This window comes from Rhinoraja longicauda, chromosome 9 (genome assembly GCF_053455715.1).
Source record: "Rhinoraja longicauda isolate Sanriku21f chromosome 9, sRhiLon1.1, whole genome shotgun sequence".
In the NCBI taxonomy this organism is placed as follows: Eukaryota; Metazoa; Chordata; class Chondrichthyes; order Rajiformes; family Arhynchobatidae; genus Rhinoraja; species Rhinoraja longicauda.
In genome coordinates this window covers 7,142,745-7,167,298 of record NC_135961.1, presented here as the reverse complement: position 1 = coordinate 7,167,298, position 24,554 = coordinate 7,142,745, and the positions used below count along the sequence as shown (strand labels likewise).

General features: G+C 40.6%; 1 protein-coding gene across 8 annotated transcripts in view; it reads right to left on the bottom strand.

Annotated features, from left to right (window-relative positions):
* The window catches only part of usp34 (ubiquitin specific peptidase 34), a 204,494-nt gene extending 180,932 nt beyond the window's left edge, over positions 1 to 23,562 (bottom strand). For all 8 annotated transcript variants that reach the window (XR_013547613.1, XM_078404725.1, XM_078404728.1 and 5 more), the window contains exons 1-3: positions 23,314 to 23,562; positions 1,651 to 1,738; positions 246 to 669 (exon numbers count right to left, since the gene is read on the bottom strand). Coding sequence is in view for 7 of the 8 variants with exons in the window: in XM_078404725.1 (XP_078260851.1) it covers positions 246 to 669; positions 1,651 to 1,738; positions 23,314 to 23,356 (555 nt within the window). In the remaining variant the exon portion in view is untranslated. The remainder of the gene's footprint in view (positions 1 to 245; positions 670 to 1,650; positions 1,739 to 23,313) is intronic.
* Between the last annotated feature and the right edge of the window lie 992 nt (positions 23,563 to 24,554).

Here is a 24,554-nt window from a genome sequence, read left to right as displayed (position 1 = left end):
GTAAACACAGAAATACCATAAAGAAGCCTGAGCTACTTTCCAAATGGCCTGAAGCAATTTATCGCACCAGTTTTTCTTCCCAGACATTTCAAGTTGGAAATATCTAAACAATTTTGGGCAAGTAAAAACTTTGAAATATACATAACGCACAGATTTGCATTTTTTGCAAAGCAAAAGAAACTTGGTAAAAACCTCAATAAGTGAATTACATATATAACTGTTACAGCTCAAAAAATACATTATACCTCTATAGTAGCATGTGTGTTATGTTTGTAGGCAGTATATAAAGGAAACTGAATTTGAAATATCTTTGCCACACATAACAACAACTTTTCTTTTTCTTCTGTATTCCATGTGCTAAATGGATCAGTGCTCCGTGCAGAAACCTCCTCAGTTCTCCCACATGTTCTATTATTTGCCTTTTTCTCCACAAAATCATTTAATTTTCGACCAATATCGTCTTCATTTTTATTACACTCTCCTTCCTGATTAGTCTGTTCATGGTTTTGCTGATTCAGGTCCTGCCATGAAGAATCATCACTAGTGCAAATTTTACACAACTGGTCTTGGAGAGCCTGGATTTGGGCAGTCACCATATTGATAAGGGCATAAACCACCTGGTTGAAGATTTCCAGGTGCTTGTATTCCTTGAAGCAACAAAGGCATTGCCTATACATCAAAAAAGAGAAACATGTTATGAACAGCTCGGTCAACACAAAAAACAACTAAACTTTCATGAAAGCTAACAGATTCTGTATTTACAAATGTGTCGATTATGTAAAGGAGAAAAATTAATATTACAATGTAATGAATATAATTGTTGGTTCTAAAATGTAATTTGCAAAATTCCCTGGAATCTCCAAAATATTTATTTTGGAAAGAATTGAATTCTGGTATATACCAATACCTCTGTCATGCAAGACAAATCCTTGAGTTGTGTCTGAAGTTAGGACATTATTACATCATGTGACAATGACATTTCATGCAACTCTGACATCAGTCTAGAATGTAAAGATGAACTGACAGCAAGACAAAGACAAATGTTTTATTAACAAAAGATAAACTCTTTTACATTTAAATAGGCAAGGCATAGAAGAATGCAATACTAATTCAGTTGAATAGGATTAGTATAAGAGGGCAATAAGGTCAATGTGGACATGGTGGATCAAAATGCCCAATTTTGTGCTGTATGACTCTTATAAAACATATAGACCTCAAGATATTCCAGGCAAACGATGAATTGATTTTTAAAAATGTAAATCTAAAATTACACAAAATTCAAGCACTCTTTATAGACATGTAGGTTTGTTCATATATTCAAAGAAAAAATCCTGATGGTAATGTTGAATTACACAGTGGATTACAATGTTATATTGCAACTGAAATCAGCACCAGTCTCGTTGAACCAGTTTTACTCAGCCGTAATACCTCCAAGCTAAATTTTAATATAGAATATCAATAATATAAAAGTTTCCACTCTGGTTATCAAAAAACGGAATTTAGGAAATAGAGTATGTTAAATATATCAATTTTTCTCATGACTTTAATTTACTAAAATAAATTATTGCCAACTATACAATCCTGCGTATATGGGAATATAAAGTGGCATAGTCTATTCATGCACAAACCATAAATAAAAAGTAAACAAACCTCTGTGTCCAAGAGTTAATGTAATTAAATATTTTGAGAGCATGTTCCTTTTTAAGCTGCAGTCCTTCATTATTTTCTGTTTCAGAAACTGTTGATAAAACAATAAAATTAGTCAATTTCAAAAAGCACAATATACAATTCTGCCTTGGCAGCTTAGGCCTAATATTGAAACTTCATGACTCACTTACAATTGTAGTTATACAGCACAGAAACAGGACCTCCGACCCAATTCGTCAATGCCAAACAAGATGCCTACCCAAGATCATCCAATTTCCCTGCACTTGTCCCATATATTTCAAAACTCTTCCTATCCTGTCTAAATGTTTGCTTTATTGTTGTAATTGTATCAGCCACCTATGGGAATTGTTCCATGTACCACCATCTTTTCTATGCCAAATTTCAAATCTCCTTTAAATCTTTCTCCTCTCATCTGAAGCCTATGCCCTCTACTTTTAACTCCCCATCCTGGGAAAATGACTACAACTATCTATCCTATCTATGCCCCTCATGATTTTATAATCATCTAAGGTCACCCCTCAGCCTCCTTCATTCCAGGGGAAACAGTCCAATCCGATCCCTTCATAACTGAGGCCACCGAGTCCAGGCAACTTCCTTATGATTTTTTTCAGCACTATCTCTAACTTAATCACATACTTTCTGTAACGAGGCCACCAGAACTGCACTCAATACTTCAAGTGCAGTCTAATCAACAATTTTTGTAAGCATAACATGACCCCATCCCCCAATTCGTATACTCTATGTCATGGTCCATGAAGACAAACATGCCATATACCTTCTTCACTACCCAGGCTATGTGTGTTGCTGTATTCAGCGAACTAGGTACTTGTGTCCAACGGTCTCAATAATACTCCTGAGGACCCTGCCATTCACCATGTCCTACATTCATTTCCAAAATGCAATTTTTTGCACTTCTATACCAGTTACCATTCTTTTGTCTAGTTAATCAATATCCAGCTGTAACCTTCGACAACCTTCCGCACAGTCCACTATTTTGGTGTCATTCGCAAACATACATTCTCATCCAGATCGTTAATAAACATGACAAACAACAGCTTGACAGCAATATGAAAAACAACTCTCTCCAACACCCTGTGCCTCGTACCAACAAGCCAATTTTGCATCCAATTGGCTAGTTCACCTCGGAACCCGTACATTGTAACCTTTTGGGCCAGCCTACCATCAGGGATACTGTCTGACCTGCTGAGTTACTCCAGCATTTTGTGAATAAATCTACCATCAGGGATATTGTCAAAGATCTTGACAAATCCATGTAGCAATGTCTACTGCTATTGGCCAGTTAATCCTCTTGTGCACTTCTTCAAACACCGCTGACAGATTTGTGGAGCATGATTTTCCATACACAAAGTCATGCTGAAAGTCAATCCTGATCAGTCTTAGTCTTTCCTATTATCACTGCATTCTTCCCTTCTCCCTTGCATACATCTATCTAATTTCTCCATATCAACCATTTCATCTAGCAGCAAGTTCCACATTCTCACTGCTCATGGAGCACTTGAATATTGGAGAGTTTTTCATTACGTTACATATTAACCCTCCACCTGTTCACTAGGAACTACAGGATTGAAATATATATTCTTCACATTACATGGTACATAAATAGGCAGCTCATCCAGTCGCAGATCAGATAAAAATGGAAAGAGTCAATAAAGAGACTAACAATACAGAGTGGTACAATCACAGGCCAAGGTGAGATGCATGCAAGTTGGTGGAAGAAAGGAAAATACTGAGCTACTGCCGGCAATCTTTCAATCCAATTAGCAAAAATAATGGAAAAGCTTTCAGGGACAATCTGAGGGGAAAATATTACCATCCCAGGGTAAAATGAGCTGATGAAAAAGAACCAGATCGTTTGTTAAGGCCAAACCAAATCTCATTATCCCAATTTCAACTTTTAATGCAGTAACCCAAGAAAAATTAGATCAATGTAACTGATAAGTACATGAACATAGAAAATCATTAATATTTTTTCATTAATCATTTGACTTATTACCAAAATTGATACTCATGAGTCGAGAACAATATTAACAAATCTAGCGAATCTTAGGCCATAAACATAGGAAGAGTACAACACCAAACTATGCTAAATGTTTATAAAATCATTAGAATATTCTCACTGGAAATGTTCTGTACAATTCAAGGCACAAATGAATGCTTTATAAAGAGTACTAACACTATTTAGTGGAATGATTCTATAATTGAGAAATGCAGTTTTGTGAGTAAACCGGAGAAACTGTCAACATTCTCCTCAGGAGCAGAAGCTAAACAGATGAGAGACGTCTGTGAAATTATAAAGAATTTGGATAATTAAATAAATGCTTTCAATACTTCAAGGCCCAAGAACCAAAGGCAACAACGATCAGCGAGATCCACTGGGACGAAGCAAAGGAAAAACCTTAAATATGCAAACATGATTGGAATGCACAGCCCTAACGATTGATGCAAATAATTCAATATAGAAGTCTTCAAACAGAGATAAAAGTTCAGGATAGTGAAAACAATTGATTTACAGGAACAAAGCTGGGAAGAACAAACTACTTGACACCATGGCCAAGGATTTCCCTAACTGCACCAGTAAGTACCAACTTCATGTTGTGTGGCAGCTGCTGTCTCCATTCTCTTGCAGGCAGGCAATTCACACTGGTCTTTATTTGGCTTTTTTGTTAACAGAAGACCAACTATGTATGTGGTTTAAAAGCCAGAGGACAAAATATGGCAAGATATGGCAAGCTGTCTCAGATTGTGAACAAGTCAGGGTCTGGTGGCAAAACATTGACCCAGAGGCAGCAGGGGATCATCGACAAATGGGGCTTTATAACTTCACATAAAGCTCTGGATCGGAAGATGATCTTGAAGGATTCTGAGGCAAAGAGCAAAGCTTACTGACTCTTCAACTCTGGGAGTTCCTCGTTCATATCCACCCCTCTTCAGTTGTAACAGTTACCTCTGACTCCATCTTGCTTTCTGAACACCTTTTGACCTTTTGAGGATGAAGAACCTCTCGAAGTTCTCCTCGTTTGCTTCCCACCAGTGTATCAGGGAGTCTGTGTAGATCACAGAGAGCCCAAAGGAGACGGTAGTCAGACAAAAACTCAGGCACGACGCTGGCGAGTCTGATCATGATGGTCATTGGACTGAGCCATCTGGTCTCGAACAGGTGAATTGCGGCTGAGATCCACCTGCAGGGTTGCTGAAAGCATCGCACAGCTTTCCATCTTTGACCGTCTCCAACAGGAGCATGGAGGTGGTGTCCAGTCTGCTGTCAGTACCGCTAGATCGTCCAGCCGCATCGATGATGCATTTAAAGTGCCCGGCCATAATGTCACCTGCAGTGATAGGAGCTGACAGAAGACAGCCAGCTACTCGCTCCGCACAGGCAAGGCGTACATATTGATCAGCTGGAGCGGAGTTACAGTACATTACATCCAGCATGAGGAGATGCTCCCCCCCCCCCCTCAACCACCTCCCTGAATTTATTGATCGAGAAGTTCCCTCCCCACAGCAAGATCCCCAGGCCGAAGCACGACTATCATTGCTCCCCCACCCGTCGACTATACCGACAATCCGTGGGGTCACCATCACGACCACCTCCGATAGCTGCAGAGGTGTGGCAGCCCACACTCTTGTAAAAATGTCACATCTGCCTTGACCTTCACCAGGTACTTCAAGGCTTTGAGATCGCACACTGGTCTTCCCACTGCACATGTTTAAAGATGCCAGTTTTACCTCCACTGCCATTTTGGAGTTCACAGTCCTATATCTTGAACCCTCATGCCCACAGCTTAGGTGAATTGCAGCACCGTTTCTGGGCTCAGGTGCTGGTGAAGAGTGGTTGCACTTTCAGCGGTGACAGCAAAGCTTCATTCCCCTTCCCCAGAAGTCTTGGAGCAACTTCTGCCATCCCCATCTGGTACTTGAAGATAACGTCGAAATATCCATTACCCAAGAAGTCCTTGAACCAGGAGATGTTCTTGACCTCAAACTTCCAGGTCTCCAGCAGGACCTTCTTGAAGAAGAGATCCCTTGAGAAGGGGATTCACTGGGACCCACTGAGGTCCCTCACCATGACCCTCCGAGTATTCTGTATACCGTGCTCCTGTCGATCATGAACTCGATGCCGCAGCCATCCATGATCCAAGCAAAATTTTGAGCTGGAAAAAGGTGTTAGTTTGGTCCCCCAACCAGCACGCCTCTGGCTCAGCAAACTGATAAGAACAAATTTGAGCCTTGAAACGATCGTGACCACCAGTTCTTCCCTGCCAGGTATTCCCAATCAGTACTGAACCCCCAAATGTTGATGGTCGGGCAGGGCAGTGATTATTATAGTAACAGAAATCGGTTAGAGAATAGTTCGACTGCCCCGCCCGCGGGAGAATAAAGAGGAAGAAGGTTAGACTTTAGTGCCTTCCATCACAGTGAGGAACACAGGAATCCGCTGTGGTGGATGTTTATGTTAACCTTTATGTAGTTGTGTGGCTTGTTGCTTTTTTTTTAGTATAGCTGTATGGTAATTCGAATTTCACTGTATCTTAATTGGTACATGTGACAATAAACTGACCTTGGAACCTTGAATCCTTTGATGGTGAAGATGACCATTCTCGGACACTGTTGTGGCATGATGTTACTTGCTATTTCTCAGCCTATACCCGATTGTCCAGAGCTTGCTGCATGCATGTGTGGATTACTTCACTTGAAAAGTTGCACATGGAATTGAACATGATGCAATTATTTGCATACATTCCCACATCTGACCTCGCGATAGAAGGAAGGTTGTTGACGACTCTAACCAGAGTGTTTTTTTTCTCCTTAATCCACACTGGCTTTACGACCCAAACCCAACAATATGTTGGGTACATTCTGAATAAACATTCATATTTGGGTTGGGTGACCTCAGGCCAGAGAGGCCCAACTCAGTATATTATCCAGGTTGGGTTGATTTATTTAACAGTTTCGCCCTATGAATAACATGGTTAAGATTATATGTATATGATTAGGCTGAGTGTGGTTTTAGTAGAATTGTGGTTTAGTTTTCTGAGCAGATCTCAAGTTGGGAGATTGTGACACTGCGTCTGGACAGTAGGAAAGAGATCGTGCAGCGGAAGTTTTGGTACTGCAATATATGTACTGGTGTAATGATAAAAGGATACCATTTGGGACCACAAGGACAAATGGGTGCAGCAATATTGAGGGAAGAGGGTCCTAGTTGTTTTAAGAGGGAACATATGCCCCTTGTATTGAGCTTCCAGGTCCTTTTGCTGCTTTAACACTTTTGTTGACAACAGACGTGTATAGCTAAGATATCGATTTGCCTATGGCCATCAGTTTATGTTTTTTACACTTCTGCTGTGAGTCAGGACCAGTAATGATTTTTTTAAATGTTACCAGTCAATAAATCTCTCCTTTTCTCTAATCCTGCCTGAGACATTACAGTTTTGAACTTACAACAGACAAAACACTACAGGAAGCTCAATAATCTACAAAGATAAAATGTAAAACAAAACATTTTTTACATTAGTTTGCTCTCTTTACATGAGATCTCTGCAAGGCTGTGTTTCATCTAACCCATTAAAAGCAAATTATGTTATGATATCACATACCAGCAGATTCCTTCCCCTGAAGGACACTAATAAACCTGTTGGTTTTTCCACAAGAAGCCAAAAGCTCCCACAATTATTTCATTTATATAAAAATCACTAGATCTAATTAAAAGTTATATGCTTCTATCAAGGTGTATTATTGGTGGGATTTGAACTCACAACCACTTGAAGGCAAGGTTGAATCACTCGCAGCTATAATCAGCCAGAAGTGCCCAAGTAGATGATCCATCTTGGCTTCCACTTTTGCAGAAGCTATATTTCAGCCCATTCAGTTAACTCCATATGACATAAAGAAACAGCTGAAAGTACTGAATACAAAAAGATTATGAAACCATACAACATCCTAATTGTAATATAGAAGATTTACACTTCAAAATTAGCTGCGCCTTCAAGCATGCAGTTCCAGTACAGGAGCAACACTGGCATCTACAAACAATGTAGTACACTGCCCACCTATGGCCTACTCACAAAAAGCAGGACCAATCCGGTCTGACTAACCAGTCCATTCTAAATCATCACAAAGCAACAGGTGTCATCGCCAGCACTTACTCACCAATTACCTGCTCTTGGGTGCTGGCAGATTCACTCCACTCCAGACTTTGCCACAGTGTTGGTCCAAAGGTCCAACAGAGAGAATAGTACAGAGCTGGTTGAGTGGAACAACTTCGCAACTGCTTGAAGTTTCTAGACTGGGTGACGTTCAATGATGCGGCAATGGACCTGACGAATACACCATGGTTATTACCAACTTCAAATGGCTGTATTCCTATCAAGACTATCCAAGTGTTGCCTAACCATAGGCCTTGGATGAGCCAGATGGTCCACAATCAACTGAAGACCAGATCTGCGGCATTCAAAGTCAGGTGATACAAGGTCACACAAGAAGTCCATGTATGACTTTAAGAATGCCATAAAGATCGCAAAGAAACACCTCTAGTCTAAACTGGGGGCTCAGACAGGTGCTCAGCAACTGCGACAGTGCTTGCACACCATTGCTTCCTTCCAAGCAAAACAAGGTGGATCAATTGACAGCAAGACGATACTCTGTACATTCGCTTTGAAAGGGAGAACAACATACCGTCAAAATGACACGGTGATCTCGGTGTCCAAGGCTGACGGCAGAATATCTTTCACAAGGATGAATCTTCAGAAAGCATCAAAAACTTAATGGTGTACATGGTCATGTTCTTAAAACCTGTGCATTTCAACCTGTTAAAGAGTTTTCGCAAACATCTTCAACTTCTCATCCTCACCAAGGTTAAAAGAACATCGGTGCTCAAGAAGAGCAAGGTGAGATGTCTCAACAACTCCAGACTGATGGACTTCTATATATTTCTGAGATTTGCTAGTGGACATGTGGACCTACAGCCAAAACGGTAAACGACAGCGCCACAATTTTAGTACCACCTTGATCACCATTGTCCTGGCGATTGTTAAGGAAAAGTTTTATTTAAATTGGTCTTATATTTTTATAGTTAGAGAGATTTTAAAGTTTAAAAATTACCTTTCTAACCGATTTCTTAAAGGTCCTCAGCGTGTGACGTCACAATGCGGTCCGTACATCCTTTAAGAGATGAGCGCGCGCTCCCCCACCCCCCGCCTTTAGCGTGTGATGTCACAATAGGACCCGCACGACTTTAATTGCGCTCCCCCCCCCCCCTCCGAGCCGCGTGGCGCCAGAGACGAGAGAAACAAGATGGCCGCTGGCAGGATGGGGTCAGTGGCTCCCTCTCCCCTTTCCTCTTCCCCTTCACCCGCACCCAGCCCCAGGGCCGACTCCGAGCAGGAGGGAGATGGTCGCCCACCCTGTCGACTGATCCTTTCCCTCCATCTCCTTGAGCGCCCACTTCAACCGACGGCATCGTCCAGTCCCCGCTCCCGCCCGGCCCCAACGCCCCGCACCATTACCGGAATACAACCCCCGGCGGGCAGCTTCTTCTCCTCCTCCCGCTTCTCCTCCAACGGCCGCTGCAACCGACGGCGTCGTCGACGACTCCACAAAAATAGCAGCCGCTCTCCTCCTCCCGCTCCGCCATCTTGTGCGCGCCTCCCACCGCCGCCGATCAGCGCTGCCTCTCCGCCTTTCCCCTCAGCTCGCCGACGAACAGCTCTCAATGCACGGGCCACGGCCCAGGGGACGCCCGCAAACGAGTGCACACATCGGTAGGATTGATGGGCCCGAGCCGGCGGATCGCCAACGGGTCCGCGCCTCCGCAGTTGTTGAGAGAGGATGCGGTGTGAGAATACCATCATTGACAATACCATCATTGTTGGATGAATAATGGGTAACGATGAGGGCAATCGATAATTTGGTTGAGTGTTGCCAAAAAGGCAATCTTGTCCCCAAATTAGCAAGACCAAGCAGCTGATTTTGACTTCAGGACTCTCAAATGTCAGCAAGGCAAAGGAGATAGTGATCGAGTTCAGGATACCCCAGTTTCTATTGACAGTGCTGAAGTAGAGATGGTTGAAACCTTCAAATTCCCAGGAGTGAATATTACCAACAACTTCTCCTGGACCACACATATTGAAGCAACGACCAAGAAAGCACACCAATGCCTCTACTTCCTTAGAAGGCTTAGGAAGTTCGGCATGTCCCCAACAACTCTCACCAACGTCTACAGATATGCGCCGTAGAAAGCATTTTATCGGGATGCATCACAGCTTGGATTGGGAACAGCTCCACCCAGGACAGCAAGAAATTGCACGGAATTGTGGTGGCAGCCCAGAGCATCACACGAACCAACCTCCCTTCCATTTATACCTCATGCTGCCTCAACAAGGTCAGCAGCATAATCAAGGACCAGTCGCACCCTAGCCACTCCCTCTTCTCCCCTCTCCATCGGGCAAAAGGTAAAGAAGTTTAAAAACACACACCTCCAGATTCAGGGACAGTTTTGGCCCAGCTGTTACCAGGCAACTGAACCATCCTACCACAACTAGAAAGCAGTCCTGAACTACTATCCACCTCATTGGTGAACCTCGGACTATCTTTGATCGGACTTTACTGGCTTTATCTTGCACTAAATGTTATTCCCTTATCAGGTACCTGTATACCGTGAATGGTTCGACTGTAATCATGTATTGTCTTTCCGCTTACTCGTTAGCAGATAACAAAAGCTTTTCACCGTACCTCAGTACACGTGACAATAAACTAAACTGGAACTGGAGAAAGTCTACAGGACTATGAACTGGTTTTCATCAGCAGGGTGGCGATGGAGAGAGTGAATAGCTTCAAGTTCCTGGCTGTGCATATCTCTGATGATCTGCTCTGGACCCAGCACAATGATATAATCAAAAATAAAACTCACCAACACCTGTATTTCTTCACAAATTTGTGATTCGGCATGTCACGGAATTCCCCATTGAACTTCGAAAGGTGTACAACGGAGAACATGCTGACCAGTTGTATCGTGGCCAGGTTTGGTCATTTGAATGTGCAACAACGAAAAAGGCTCCAGAAAGACGTGGATATTGCTCAGTTCATCAGAGTATTGACCCCCCTGCAATTGAAGAGATCTCAGGAAGGATAGTCAAAAGAAAGACCCACACCACCTTGGACACGCTCTCATCTTACTGATTCAATGGGAAAGGTGGTACAGGAGCGGAGAATTATCACCTCCAGGTTGAAGAGCAGCTTCTTCCCATCCACCATCAGACTCATGAATCACCCTGCACAATCCTAACCAATGCCTATCTCAACTCTAACCTATTATGGACTTTGCACTTCAAAGGTTTTGTTATATACTTTGTCTTGCACTATCATGGTCTGTTTTACAGAAAATACCTGAATTATTGCATATTTGTTGCAGTGGTTTTGTTTTGTGTGCCTGTAAATTTGCAGCAAATAAGAATTTCATTATTCTGGTCCCTGTCCACAAGATAATAAAACACTTTTGAACATGAACTCAAAATGCTGGAATAAGTCAGTGGGTGAGGAAACATTTCTGGAGAAAGGGAATAGGTGATAATTAATGTCGAGACCCTTCTTCAAACTCGACCAGAAATGCCACCTATTCCTTTTCTCCAGAGATGCTGCCTGACCTGCTGAGTTACTACAGCATTTTGTGTCTATCTTCCATGTAAACCAACATCTGTAGTTCCTACCTACACTCTTGAACATGGACCAGAGTTAATCCCCAGAATAAGGACAAGATTGACTGGCTTCGAAGCAGGTATCCTGTATGTCAATGGCGATCAAAGAGAAAATCTCAATGATTAGGTCTTGCCTTGCACAAAAGAAACTGTTTTCAGTTGCTGGGAATCAATCATCCCAGGTTCAGGAAATCATTGGTAAACCTCAAGGTAGTGTTGTTCTAGGCTTAACCTCTTCAGGTGCTTCAATAACAATCTTTCTCCGTTGTAAAGTAGGATATGGGGGTGTTTAACAAATATTCCGCAATAATATTCAACTCAATTCATAACTCTCCAGCAAATGAAGCAAACAGAGCCTGCATGCATCAAAACCTAGACATTAACATATGGGGTGGTAACTAACAAGTGACATTTGTACCGAAAAATGCCAGAAAATTACCATCTCCAACAACAGACAGTATAGAACATGGAACAGTAGATCACAAGACCAGGCCCTTCTGCCCACAATGTCTGTGCCAAACATGATGCCAAAACCAATTCTTATCGGCCTGCATATAATCCATAACCCTTCAATCCATATTCAGATGCCTATCCAAAAGTCTCTAAAATGCCAATATCATATTTGCCTTAACTACCACCCCCGAGAATGCATTCCCAGCACTAGTTACCTACTGTGTAAAACAAAAACTTGCCCCGCGTAACTCCATTAAACTTTGCCCCTCTCACCTAAAGCTATGGACTCCAGGATTAGATTTTTCCATCCTGGGAAAATGGTTCTGACAGTCTGCCCAATCTATCTCTTATGAACCTCCTCTGCACCATTTCCAAAGCTTCCACATCCATCTTGTAATGGGGCAACCGGAACTGCACACAATACTCCAAATGCAACCTAACCAAAGTCCTATAAAGCTGCATCATGGTTTACTGACTCTTATACTCAATGCCCCAACTTATGAAGGCAAGCATACTATATGGCTTTGTTACCACTCTATCTACTAGTGTTCCCATTTTCAGGGAGTTATGGACTTGGACCTCAAGAACCCTCTGCACATCAATGCTGTGAAGGGTCATGTCATTAAACGTATATTTTCCCCTTACATTCGACTTCACAAAGTGCAACACCTTACACTTGCTCAGATTAAACTCTATTTGCCCTACTATTTCTGTAACTGATCTATATCCCGCTGCATACTTTGACAGCCTTCCTCACAGTCCATGACCCTAGCAAACTTGGTGTAATCTGCAAATTGACTAACCAACCTGTCTAGATTTACATCCAAGTCATATATTATATATATATATATATATATATATATATATATATATATATATATATATCAATCACAAACAGCAGTGGTCCCAGCACAGATCCCCGTGGAACTTCACTGGTCACAGACCTCCAGTCTGAATATTATCCTTGCACAATCACCTTCTGTCTTTTATCGGTAAGCCAGTTCCGATATAAAATCTCAATGATATTCTCTACTTTTTTTATGAAAGCTGAAATTGTAAACATCCATCTGGGCTCTTCTTCTCCAACATCCTGGCACCATGCATGTACATTTGTTTGCCCTTTGCTCTGTTGCGTGGGAGGGTTCTTCATTTCATTCCACTTAAGGGTCACTTACCTCTACCTCATCTATCTGCTGCCATTGGCATGAACACCTGCAAAGCTTTTGGTCACTAAACCCTTAGACTAAGCTGAACCAGCCTTTTTTTTCCTTCTCTCAGGCAGTCCTTATGATCAAGGCTGATCTGATTTGACTCTGGTTTAATGGGCTCTTGCATGTCTCATAAGATCAATGTTGGAAGCGCACACTCTTCCAGACATGGAGCAGGTGCCTGGTAGTTGCAAAGATGGCTCCCTTTGGCATTTATACTGGGCTTCCATGTACACCCAACACATTGGCACGGTTCCATGTGCCATCTGAATGCCCCTTTGAGTGGTCACGGACCAGAGATTGCCAGGATGTTGCACAGTGGGGTTGTGAAAACTTTTCTCTATCAAAAGGAGGTTTCCTTCCGTCTTTGAGGACAGCAAAAGCATTTGAACTCCACCACCTGAAAATTGTTCTCCAAACCACACATCATCTAGACTTGGAAATATGTACCTTTCCTTTAATGTAATTGGGTCAAAAATCCACAACTGTCTCCATAACAGCATTGTGAGTATATACACACCTCAAGGACAACAAGGTTCAAAAGAGCAGAACACCATCATGTCCTAAGAGAGCCATTAGCAATGGGAAACTAAATTCTGATGCCTGAATCGACATTATAATTCAAATAAATTAATATCCTTTATTTATAACACTTTCCTAGACACTGACATTCCGTCATCAGAATCTTATAGATGAGCATGGGAGGACGAATTGAATCAACTCATAATGCAAGATATATGGGATGAAAGTTTACAACATATACACCAATGTTCATTAAATACTAGACATTCCTTAATACAATTTAAAATAATACATAGATTATATTATTCGAAGACGAAATTAAATAGGATTTTTCCTAGTATCTCTCCTATTTGTGATAAATGTCAATTTCAAAAAGCTAATTTAACTCATATTTTCGTAACTTGTATAAAAATGCAAAATTTCTGGTTGGAGATTTTTAAAATAGTTTCTAAAGTTATCAACAAGCAATTGGATATGGATCCAAAATTAATTATATTAGGATTATCAGAACATACTACAAACTTTACAACAAGTCAGGTACATTTTCTTGATTACAGTTTAATAACTGCGAAAAAATTAATACTTAAATTTTGGAAAAAACCAATAACCCCCACAATTAAAATGTGGACTACGGAAATGACAGAGACCCTGCATTTGGAAAAAATAAGATTTGCCTTAATTGACAAACCTGAGTTATTTTTAAAAATATGGTCTCCATTTATTGAATTTTTAGAAAAGCAAATGGGTTTGGCACAGGACTAAAATAAAAATTAAAAATTGGAGCTTGAGTTAAGGGTTGGATGTACAACTGTGGTTATTGTCTCCCGGATCTACCTCCTTTAATTTTTATAGTTATATCTTTTTTTTTTAATTCTCTTATTCTCTCTTTCCAATAGTTTATAGTTTTTCTTCTTTATTTTTTATTTTCTCTCTTTAAAAATGTAAAAATTGAAGCTATGTAAGAACTTTGTAACAAATTTGTCTTTTATTTCTATTTGTACATATGCTTTTCACAAAAAAAACAAAGAAAAAAAAAAGAAAAAAAAAGACTTAGAAATATGTACCTTTCCTTTAATGTAATTGGGTCAAAAATCCACAACTCCCTCCATAACAGCATTGTGAGTATATACACACCTCAAGGACAACAAGGTTCAAAAGAGCAGAACACCATCACGTCCTAAGAGAGCCATTAGCAATGGGAAACTAAATTCTGATCAGTGAAATGGTGATGCAAAAAAAACTGCAGATTAATTTTGACACAAAGATAAATACATGAAACAATGATTCATCTTTATCTGATTATCGCAATAATTGCATCCAATACATTTATCATGCAAGGCAACATCTCATGCACTTCACAGGAGTGCTTGGAAACAAAATCTGGCATGTAAAAAGCTATCAGAGCTGATGTAAAAAAATTGGTCAGTTAAGTTATAAAAAAAAGGTGGGAAAAGACAAGGGTTTTAAAAGAAAATTCTGGTGTTCAAAACCTACCCAGCTGAAAATAGAGCTGCATTTTCTGGATCTTCCATAGATTCTAGAATAGCTCCCACCATCAGGAGGTAGAAAATATAATATTACTATTCAATAAAGGAAGAGATGAAACAGGGAATCCAGACAAACTAGCTGACCATTATAGGAAAATTGCTGGAATCTACCGTTGAGGAAGTGACAGCATAGCACGTGAAAATAATAATAGAAGTGGGGAGATCTGACATGGATTTATGAAAGAGAAATCGTGTTTGCAAATATCTTGAATTTATTTAGGTTGTAACTAGCAGAAAAAGGTAAAAACAAAGTAGTTGATGTGGTGGAATTTGAATTTTTAGAAGGCCTTTGATAAAGTGCAACGTGAGAGAAAGCTAAACAAATTTAGAGGGTGCAGTATTGGGGGTAATATTCTGCTGTGGAATGAGGACAGCTTAACAGCCAAAGAACTAATGGAATAAACAGGTCAATTTTGGGTTGGCAAGCTGCGACCAGTAGGCTGCTGAGGCCCAAGCTGTTAACAATCTAGAGTAGATACCGAGTTGACATAGCACCCCCCAGAACTAAGAATCTTTCAAAATAAAGCTGCAGCTGCTCAGGACAGAAGCAAAAATAAATTTCTTCATACGGTGTAGCAAGCAGAATTCAAACACTAGTCTGGGAAACGTAGACTGATTTAATTTTGAAGGAGAACCAAATGTCAAAGCAACAAGATCTTATAAGAATAATGCATTGACAATGCGTCAGTCAGCCAGATGATCTTCCTAGTCCTAGCCTTCTATCTAGATCTGTCACTGAGACTGCTTGACTGAGTGTGCTGACTCTTTACAACTAATGGGCATCCACAGAAAATAAGACACAAAAAGCTGAAGTAACTCAGCGGGACAGGCAGCATCTCTGGAGAGACGAAATTGACGTTCGGGTCAAGACCCTTCATCATCCACAGAAAGGCAGAGTACCATTTGACTCCATGGTACTACGTCTTTTGAAATACAGCATATTCAAAAATAAATGATAAAGTAGAGTAATGCAATTACTCTGCACTGAAATGCAGTCATTTCTCAGTACTCAATACTCAAAACATACATTCTCCCTCACCAGCTCCAACTAAAACTTAACCAAATCCGAATAATATAGGATATTTTATATCCTCTTGAACGTACCATATCACTGCAGAAGACGACAGCACTGCCCTCACTATGTATCAACAATTCAAGTGCTTAAATACGCTAAAATAATCCTCTGACATACAAGAAAATGAGCCATGACAAAAAAATGCTGTAAAAACTCAGATCAGACTGCATCTGCGAAGAGAGAAACCGAATTAACACTTCAGGTCAATCATCTTTTTATTAAACTAGAATGTGGTGAGATAAGAACAAGTTTTAAAAGATAGAAAGAAAGGGGGAACAACAATCAAAGTGCTGGAAGAACTCAGCAGATCAGGCAGTATCAGTGGTATCATCTGTCCATGTCCTTTTCCAAGCACAGATATTGCCAGACTCGCTGAATCCCTCCAGCGCCTTGCTTTTTGCTCAAGATTCCAGCATCTGTAGTCTTGTGTTCCCAAGAAAGGGAGAGGGCAGGAATTAATGCTGACAGCACAGAGAAAGTAAACGTCAAAAGTTTTGATGGTGAAAGCAATGGAGACAAGTAGTGAAGTCCAGAGGAACATGTGGAAATAATAGAATCTTCATGTGAAATAGCTACATTCATGATGTCCACAGGTCTAACATGCCTCATTAAAAACAGGAAATACTGTTCTTAGATATCACCCTGAATTAATTAGTTTATAGGCAACCGAGATATTTATTTACTAAATTTGCCCATTATATATTATCTGTGCATTGTGTTATGCAGCTGCAAATATTTCATATATGACTTAAACAAGTAAACTCATGAGAACATAGGTATCAGAATGGGAACAGCTTGAAGAATTAAAGTGACACAAAATAGAAATTTGGGTTGCATTTGCAGATTGAACAGATGTTTATGCATCTGTGTTTCATCTCCCCAAGGTACAGAGATCACACTGGTAAATAGAGTATATTAAATTAAAAGAACAAGTAAATCACTCTTTAATCTGGTAAAAGCATTTAGTTTTAGACCATTAACTAATCTTAGACGGAAGGGAGGGGGGGGTGGTAACAATAAAAGGGCAGATGTCATGTAATTTACTGTTGGAGAATATATCAAGGAAATAATCAGGAGTGATGCCATGGAATAATCTCTTCAGAACATCAAATGATTGGGATGGGGAGTGTAGATTTGTTTGGTGGTAGCATGATGCCGTGTCAAAAATGGAAGAGGGTGATCAGTTGTGCATACAAACTGGTAGAGTGAATGGCAAAGACAAGGGAAACTCTCACAGCCCTGTGACAAAGCAAAGGAATAATAGCAGGAGTCAGGAAAATGGAAACGACAATTGAAGGCCTCGTCAAATACCATGCAAGGGAATCCTCAGCTAAAGATGAATATGTAACTTCTGAGCCTCGATAAAACACTCAAAGCCCAAGTGTAACATTTTAATTGGATTGACCTATCCTAATGACAAGTGTTCATTTTGTTCTGTTTTTTGGGGGGATGGGGTGTACACATTATCAACAATGCTGGTATTGTCTATCGCAAGCTACTTCCTATTAACAAACAACCACATCAGGGCTTGTGAAGTCACATAGACCAGACTATGTATGGAAAACAAATTTCTTTCCAAGAACTTTTGTCAACCAAATTGAGTCATTAAACATCACTTTCAGCACCATTTGTTCATTCATCAAAAAATCCTAATCTGAACGTCAATTGGTTTAACACAGCTTCAAAAAATAATGATCTATCTGTACTCTATCCAAGACTCCAAAGCACAGATAATCAGCTCATTAATGAAAATATAATATGCTATTTTACATTTTTGGGTTGAACCTAATCACAACTGTATATGGTTGACACTTCCCATTATATACCCTAACACATTGCCAAAGAATCTTATTACTGACTATCTGCTTTATAAATTTCACTTTTTAAAAAAACAATTCCCCGCATCTTGCTTATACACTCATTTCAACAGCAACAATTAATTTTCTCTTAGAGTCATAGAAACAGTGTAGAAACAGTCCCTTTGGCCCAACTTGCCCCCACCGGCCAACATGTCCCAGCTATACTAGTCCCACCTGCCTGCGCTTGGTCCATATCCCTCCAAACCTGTCCTATCCATATACCTGTCTAACTGCTTCTAAAACGTTGGGCCTTAACTACCTCCACTAGCAACTTGTTCCATACACCCACCACCCTTTGTGCGAAAAGTTACCCCTCAGATTCCTATTATATCTTTTCCCCATCACTCTAAACCCATGTCCTCTGGTCATCAATTCACCTATTCTGGGCAAGAGACTCTGTGGATACCCGATCTATTCCTCCAGATTTTATACACCTCTATAAGATCACCCCTCATCCTCCTGCGCTCCAGGGAATAGAGTCCTAGCCTACTCAACCTCTCCCTCTGGCTCACACCCTCTAGTCCTGGCAACATCCTCGTAAATCGTCTCTGTACCCTTTCCAGCTTGACAACATCTTTCCTATAACATGCTGCCCAAAAATGAGCACAATGCTCCAGATGTGGTCTCACTAACGTCTTATATAACTCCAACATGATCCTCCTAACTTCTATACTCAATGCTCTGACTGATGAAGGCCAATGCACCAAAAGCCTTTTTGACCACCTTATCTACCTGTGACTCGACCTTCAAGGAACCATGCACCTGCACTCATAGATCCCTCTGCTCTACAACACTCCCCAGAGCTCTACCGTTCACTGTGTAGATCCTGCCCATGTTAGACATCCCAAAATGCAACACCTCACATTTCTCTGTATTAAATTCCATCAACCATTTCTCAGCCCATTCATCAACCTGGCCAATCGATCAATCTCTTGCTGCAAATTTTCATAACCATCTTCACTAGCTGCAAAACCACACACCTTTTATCATCAGTAAACGTGCTAATCTTGCCATGTATGTTCTCATCCAAATCATTGATGTAGATGACAAATAGTAACGGACCTAGCACAGTACCGTGAGGCACACCACAAGTTACAGGCCTCCAGTCCGAAAAGCAACCTTCCACCATCACCCTCTGCTTCCTTCCATGAAGCCAATTTTCTATCCATTCAGCTATCTCTCCTTGGATCCCATGCGATCTAACCTTCCAGAGCAGCCTATCATGCGGAAATTTGTTGAATGCCTTACTGATGCTCTTACGAACAAAGCAAACATTTAATTCCCATTCATAATTCCCCTTGAATAAAACTTGGTGGTGCTCCACCTTATGTTCAGTGGCTTGCTATGTAATTTCAAAGGGCTGGTAAAGTGTCAAGTGTCAACCATAGGAAATATAGGATTGTTTTCATAAAGAGTAAGATGGAAGATTTCTTTCACCAGAGAACAAGAAGTTTTTAAAATGAAAATATGGTGGATTCTTGGTCATCACTACTGGTCCAGCTTTTTAACTTCCACAATATTAAAATTCCCATGGTGTAATTTCTCCAGCATGTGTTACAAATCCCAGTTATTATTCCAATATACAAAAGTACAAGATCACAAGAATGAATTTAAAAATAGCCATTCGTACTAATAAATGTTTGAAAGTGTAGAAACAAAACTAAAGTTCCATTAAACCAAGACGAATAAAGACACCCCACCCCCCACCCCCATTTTTCTTCCCTGTGCCTCATCCTGGTGTGCACACATTTCTCCCACAATCCCACCTCTTTTGCTGTACTTTTTCCCTGACAATTGCTTTGAAATCAAAGCTATCAGACAAACTTACATTCCAGAGAACAAATGCATAGTTACACCGATCAGCCAAAACATTATGACCACTGACAGGTGACGTGAATAACATTGGTTATCTTGTTACAATGGCATCTGTCAAGGGGTGGGATATATTAGGCAGCAAGTGAACAGTCAGGTCTTGAAGTTGACGTGTTGGATGCAGGAGACTTTGTAAAGGTGTAAAGACCTGAGCGACTTTGACAAGGGCCAAATTGTTATGGCCAGACGACTGGGTCAGAGCATCTCTGAAATGGAAAGGCTTGTGGGGTGCTCCTGGTCAACAGTGGCGAGTACCTATTGACAGAGGTCCGAGGAGGGGCAAACCACAAACCAGTGACAAGGTGTTGGGCGCCCAAGGCTCATCGATGCGCGAGCACAACGAATGCTATCCCATCTGGTCCGTACAGACTGTGGGAAGATGACAATCCGGAGGGAGTGTGATGTTCTGGGCAATGTTCTGATGGGAAACCCTGGATCCGGCCATTCATATGGACGTCAATTTGACACGTGTCATCTACCTAAACATCGTTGCAGACCAGGAACACCCCTTCATGGCGATGGTATTCCCTGATGGCAGTGGCCTCTTTCAGCAGAATAATGCGCAGTGCCACACTGCACACATTGTTCAGGAATGGTTTGAGGAACACGATGAAGTGTTCATGGTGTTGCCCTGGCCTGCAAATTCTCCAGATCTCAATCCGATTGAGCATCTGTGGGATGTGCTGGATCGACAAGTCCGATCCACGATGGCTCCACCTCGCAACTTACAGGACTTGAAGGATCTGCTACTAATGTTTTGGTGCCAGATACCACAGGACACCTTCAGGGGTCTTTTGGCGGCAAATGGAGGACCAACAGCATATTAGGCAGGTGGTCATAATGTTCTGGCTGATCGGTGTATATGCTTGCTAGATACCCAAAACATGCAATACAGATCAGGATGATTTGCACTGCAGGTTTCTACATATGGACGTGTTCCTTATTAGACAGAATCGCAATGAAATTGAACTTTTTTCAAAATTTGTTTAGTTTAAGATAAGGTTACAAATTCCACTTATTTTCACTTTGTCTTTTGGATAGGATTGAAAAAAATAAAACAAGGTACTTTTGAGAGAAACAGCTAAATTCTCCAAGGCAAAAATACTGCACAGCAGGGATTTTTTTTTCATAAAAATTTAAATGTCATGAACATAAATCTTATAAAGATTAAATCTATGCAAATTCATGTGAACCGTATGTAAATATGTTATGAACAATTTGAACATTATGTAAGCAATCCACAACTCTTAATCCTCTTCTAGAAAAGCACTTCCAGAGAAGAGACATTTATTGCTGCCTTCTTTAACATCTGTTGATATCACTTGAGAGAAAGTCAATGAGTATAAATAGAGACAAACCCAAACCAAGGCCTAGTTCTTCAAATCCCAAAAGGGATGCATTCAATGTCAACCATTAATAGGATGACTCAGCTGGAGCCAAAAGAAAGCCACTACAACAGCAAGTGACTGCTCTTAACATTACAACCGCCGAGCTTTGATTGGACAGAAAAAAATATTACTGCTGCTGGTCATGATGTCAGTCACCACCAACAAAGACTCACAATATATGTCTTTCTGTTAAACACCATTTCTCTATTCATTTAACTAACATTTGTAACACATTGGGTATTTCAAACAGAATCCTACAACAGGATCAGAATCCTACAATTTAGATCAATGCCAATGGTTACAGAAATACACAATATGAACAACTTAAAATATTGATAGAGATCAAATATGTCTGATTCGGGCACAATAAAATTACAGGATGGAAGCACAGCATTGGGCCTAATCAGCCCATGCCGGTATCTACAAATACATAGTCTTAATCACATTATTAACCTTTTACCCATTTTGCCACATCCAAATTTTTCAATCTTATTTGAAAGGCTGTTAATTTTTTCTCCCTTCATCTATTAAACAGGAGACAAATTCCAAATTCCAGTCGCCGCATTCTGAAAAAGTTTCTCCTGCCACCTATTCCAAATTCTTGTATTAACTATTTCGATAGCATTGTTCCACGATATATTTTGTTTGAACATAAAATATTTTTATGAAGAATAGGGTGAAATTTGAATATTGATCACTTTTGGAATTCCATATACAAAGGTGCACAGCACCACAGAAACGGTTATTAATCAGATCACTGGATACAATAAAAAGACCGGACTTCAACAAAACTGGAGTTTCCAAATTACCTCTTAAAGAAAAATCATGTCAAAAAAACCCTGATAGACAATAATAACTAAAACAACAAAAGTTTATGGACACAGCAAGACTATACAGCATGTAAAACTTTTGCATGATTTACAAAATAAAATTTGGGTAAAATCTTTTCAAAGAATGGACATAATCACTTCCAACACAAGTGAAGACATTTCAGTCTTACGTAATTGTCAGTTATTTCTGCAAATAGATTTCTTCAAAAAATAAGTTTTAGTCTTGAATTCATATTATACAGGAAAGACTTCCATGTAAGTGTTTAAATCATAGAAATAAACAAATAATATTTAAATGCTCAGCTCTTTCCACTATTATCTCACTGGTGTTGAGATTTACACTAATCCTTGAGAAACTCCAAGTTAATCGTGCACATATATTAATTATATAGATGTCAGCTTGTGAAATTAATGATATCAATTAATTCCCTACATACTTTAATGTTGAGATTGTTTTTCATAATATTGTTTTCAATGCCAGGAAATACTCAAGAATGAAATGTACATGCCAGGTATGTTTGTTTACGAAGATCATTTCAAAACACTCCAAATCAACAAGCCAAAATCAATGAGCCAAAAATAAAATACCAGAAGACAGTCTGATTAACCTAGCATCAATTCTCATCAGTTTTAAGTACATATATATTCACAAAGGGAAAACCAAAGCAGACTAACGTTAAAATATTCCCTTCCCCACAAAACAGTTTAAATTACTGCGTTCAAAATGTTTGCATAAAACATTTACAATAAACGATAACAATTAGTTAATCGTTAAATTATTGAATATCATATTTACCAAACCTCATTGTTTACACTATGCGTTATGTTTTTTTCAAAAACACCAAGACAATTCTCAATCAGCCTAATTTATTAGGCCACAAAAAGCTCCTAGCCATATACAAGTCTGGTTAAAATACATTCAATGCATCAAACTTGAATTAAACACTGAATGGTTGCAGCTTATAAATTTCAAACACGGGCAGTTGATAATGGTAGGAAGAAACAAATTAAATACAAAATACCTTGAATGACCCGAGTACTTTTAAGTTAGTATCGAGGCCTGCAAGAGGGATAAACAAGCACAGGCCGTGACCAATGGCTGTGCACCCCTGCAGATTATTATTTTCCACACATATATACAGGCCCCTGCAGCAACAGGGGATGATTGTACTACTTACTTGCATTTAACACGTCCAACAGCTCTGCGCAGTTTTCGCACATCTTTCACTAATTTAATTATTTATTTGCGCTGCGGCCGCTCATTAAATTCAATTGTTTGTAGTGAGACAGTTCGTTGTTTTGAAAAGGCGCTGAGGGAGGGGAGGGGGAAGGGAGGGGTAAGAGGTGGGGGGGGGGGGAAATAATCTCAATGCAAATTAACCGATCAGCACCACAACGTCTACCTCGAGCCTCCGCGCCATTTTGATTTGGAGAGATCGTCCGGACGGGCTTCGGCTGTTTCCGTCTGTGCTCGGCTCCTTCTCCTTCGCCCACTCCTCCTCCTCCTCCGCGCACCGCACGCAGCCCGCTAGCGCGCGGCTCCGACGTGCTGTTATCACAGCGACGGACGATTGGCCCCGACCCCGCCCCCTCCTTTGACAATGGCTACAATCCGATTCGTGCACCCGCCCGCGTCTTGCTACTTGCTGTGCAGCCCCGCTGCTCTGCAAAACACACTGAGTGCTGTGGCGAGGGTCTCGACCCGAAACGTCGCCCATTCCTTCTCTTCAGAGATGCTGAGTTACTACAGCTTTATGTCTCTCTATCTATAGTTACGCTAGTTCTGCTTGCTGAGCAGTTTAAATGCAGTTTAAAAAGGGGGGAGGGTAAAAAAAAACAAGGCATCAAGCTCGCATCTTCCATCTGACTGTTAACTTCTCCCAACTAACAATGATCCATTCTATATTTTTCCTGATCTCCATTCCCTTTGTCCTGTTTTCACACCTAACACTTCCTTATATATGTACCACCCACTCCCCTGACATTAGTCTGAAGTAGGGTCTGGACCAGAAATGTCACCCATTCCTTTTCTCCAGAGATGCTGCCTGTCCCGCTGAGTTATTTCCAGCATTTAGTGTCTATCCTCCATTTGATTTACGGCGGTTCATCTTTCTCTTTGCGTCCAGGAAATGTAAAGCTAATATGTAGGAAGGAACTGCAGATGCTGGTTCTGCACCGAGGATAAACACAAAATGTTGGAAACACTCAGCAGTTCAGGTAGCATCTCTGGAGAAAAGGAATGCGTGACGTTTCGGGCCAGACCCTTCTTCAGACTGAGAGTCAGGGAAGAGGACTGGAGCTATGGAAAGGCAAAGTGTGAAAACGACAGATCAAAGCAGACGATGCTTAAGGAAATGTAGAATGGCTCATTGTTGACTGAGGGGAAGGTGACGAGGCAATCAGTAAAATTAATCAAGAC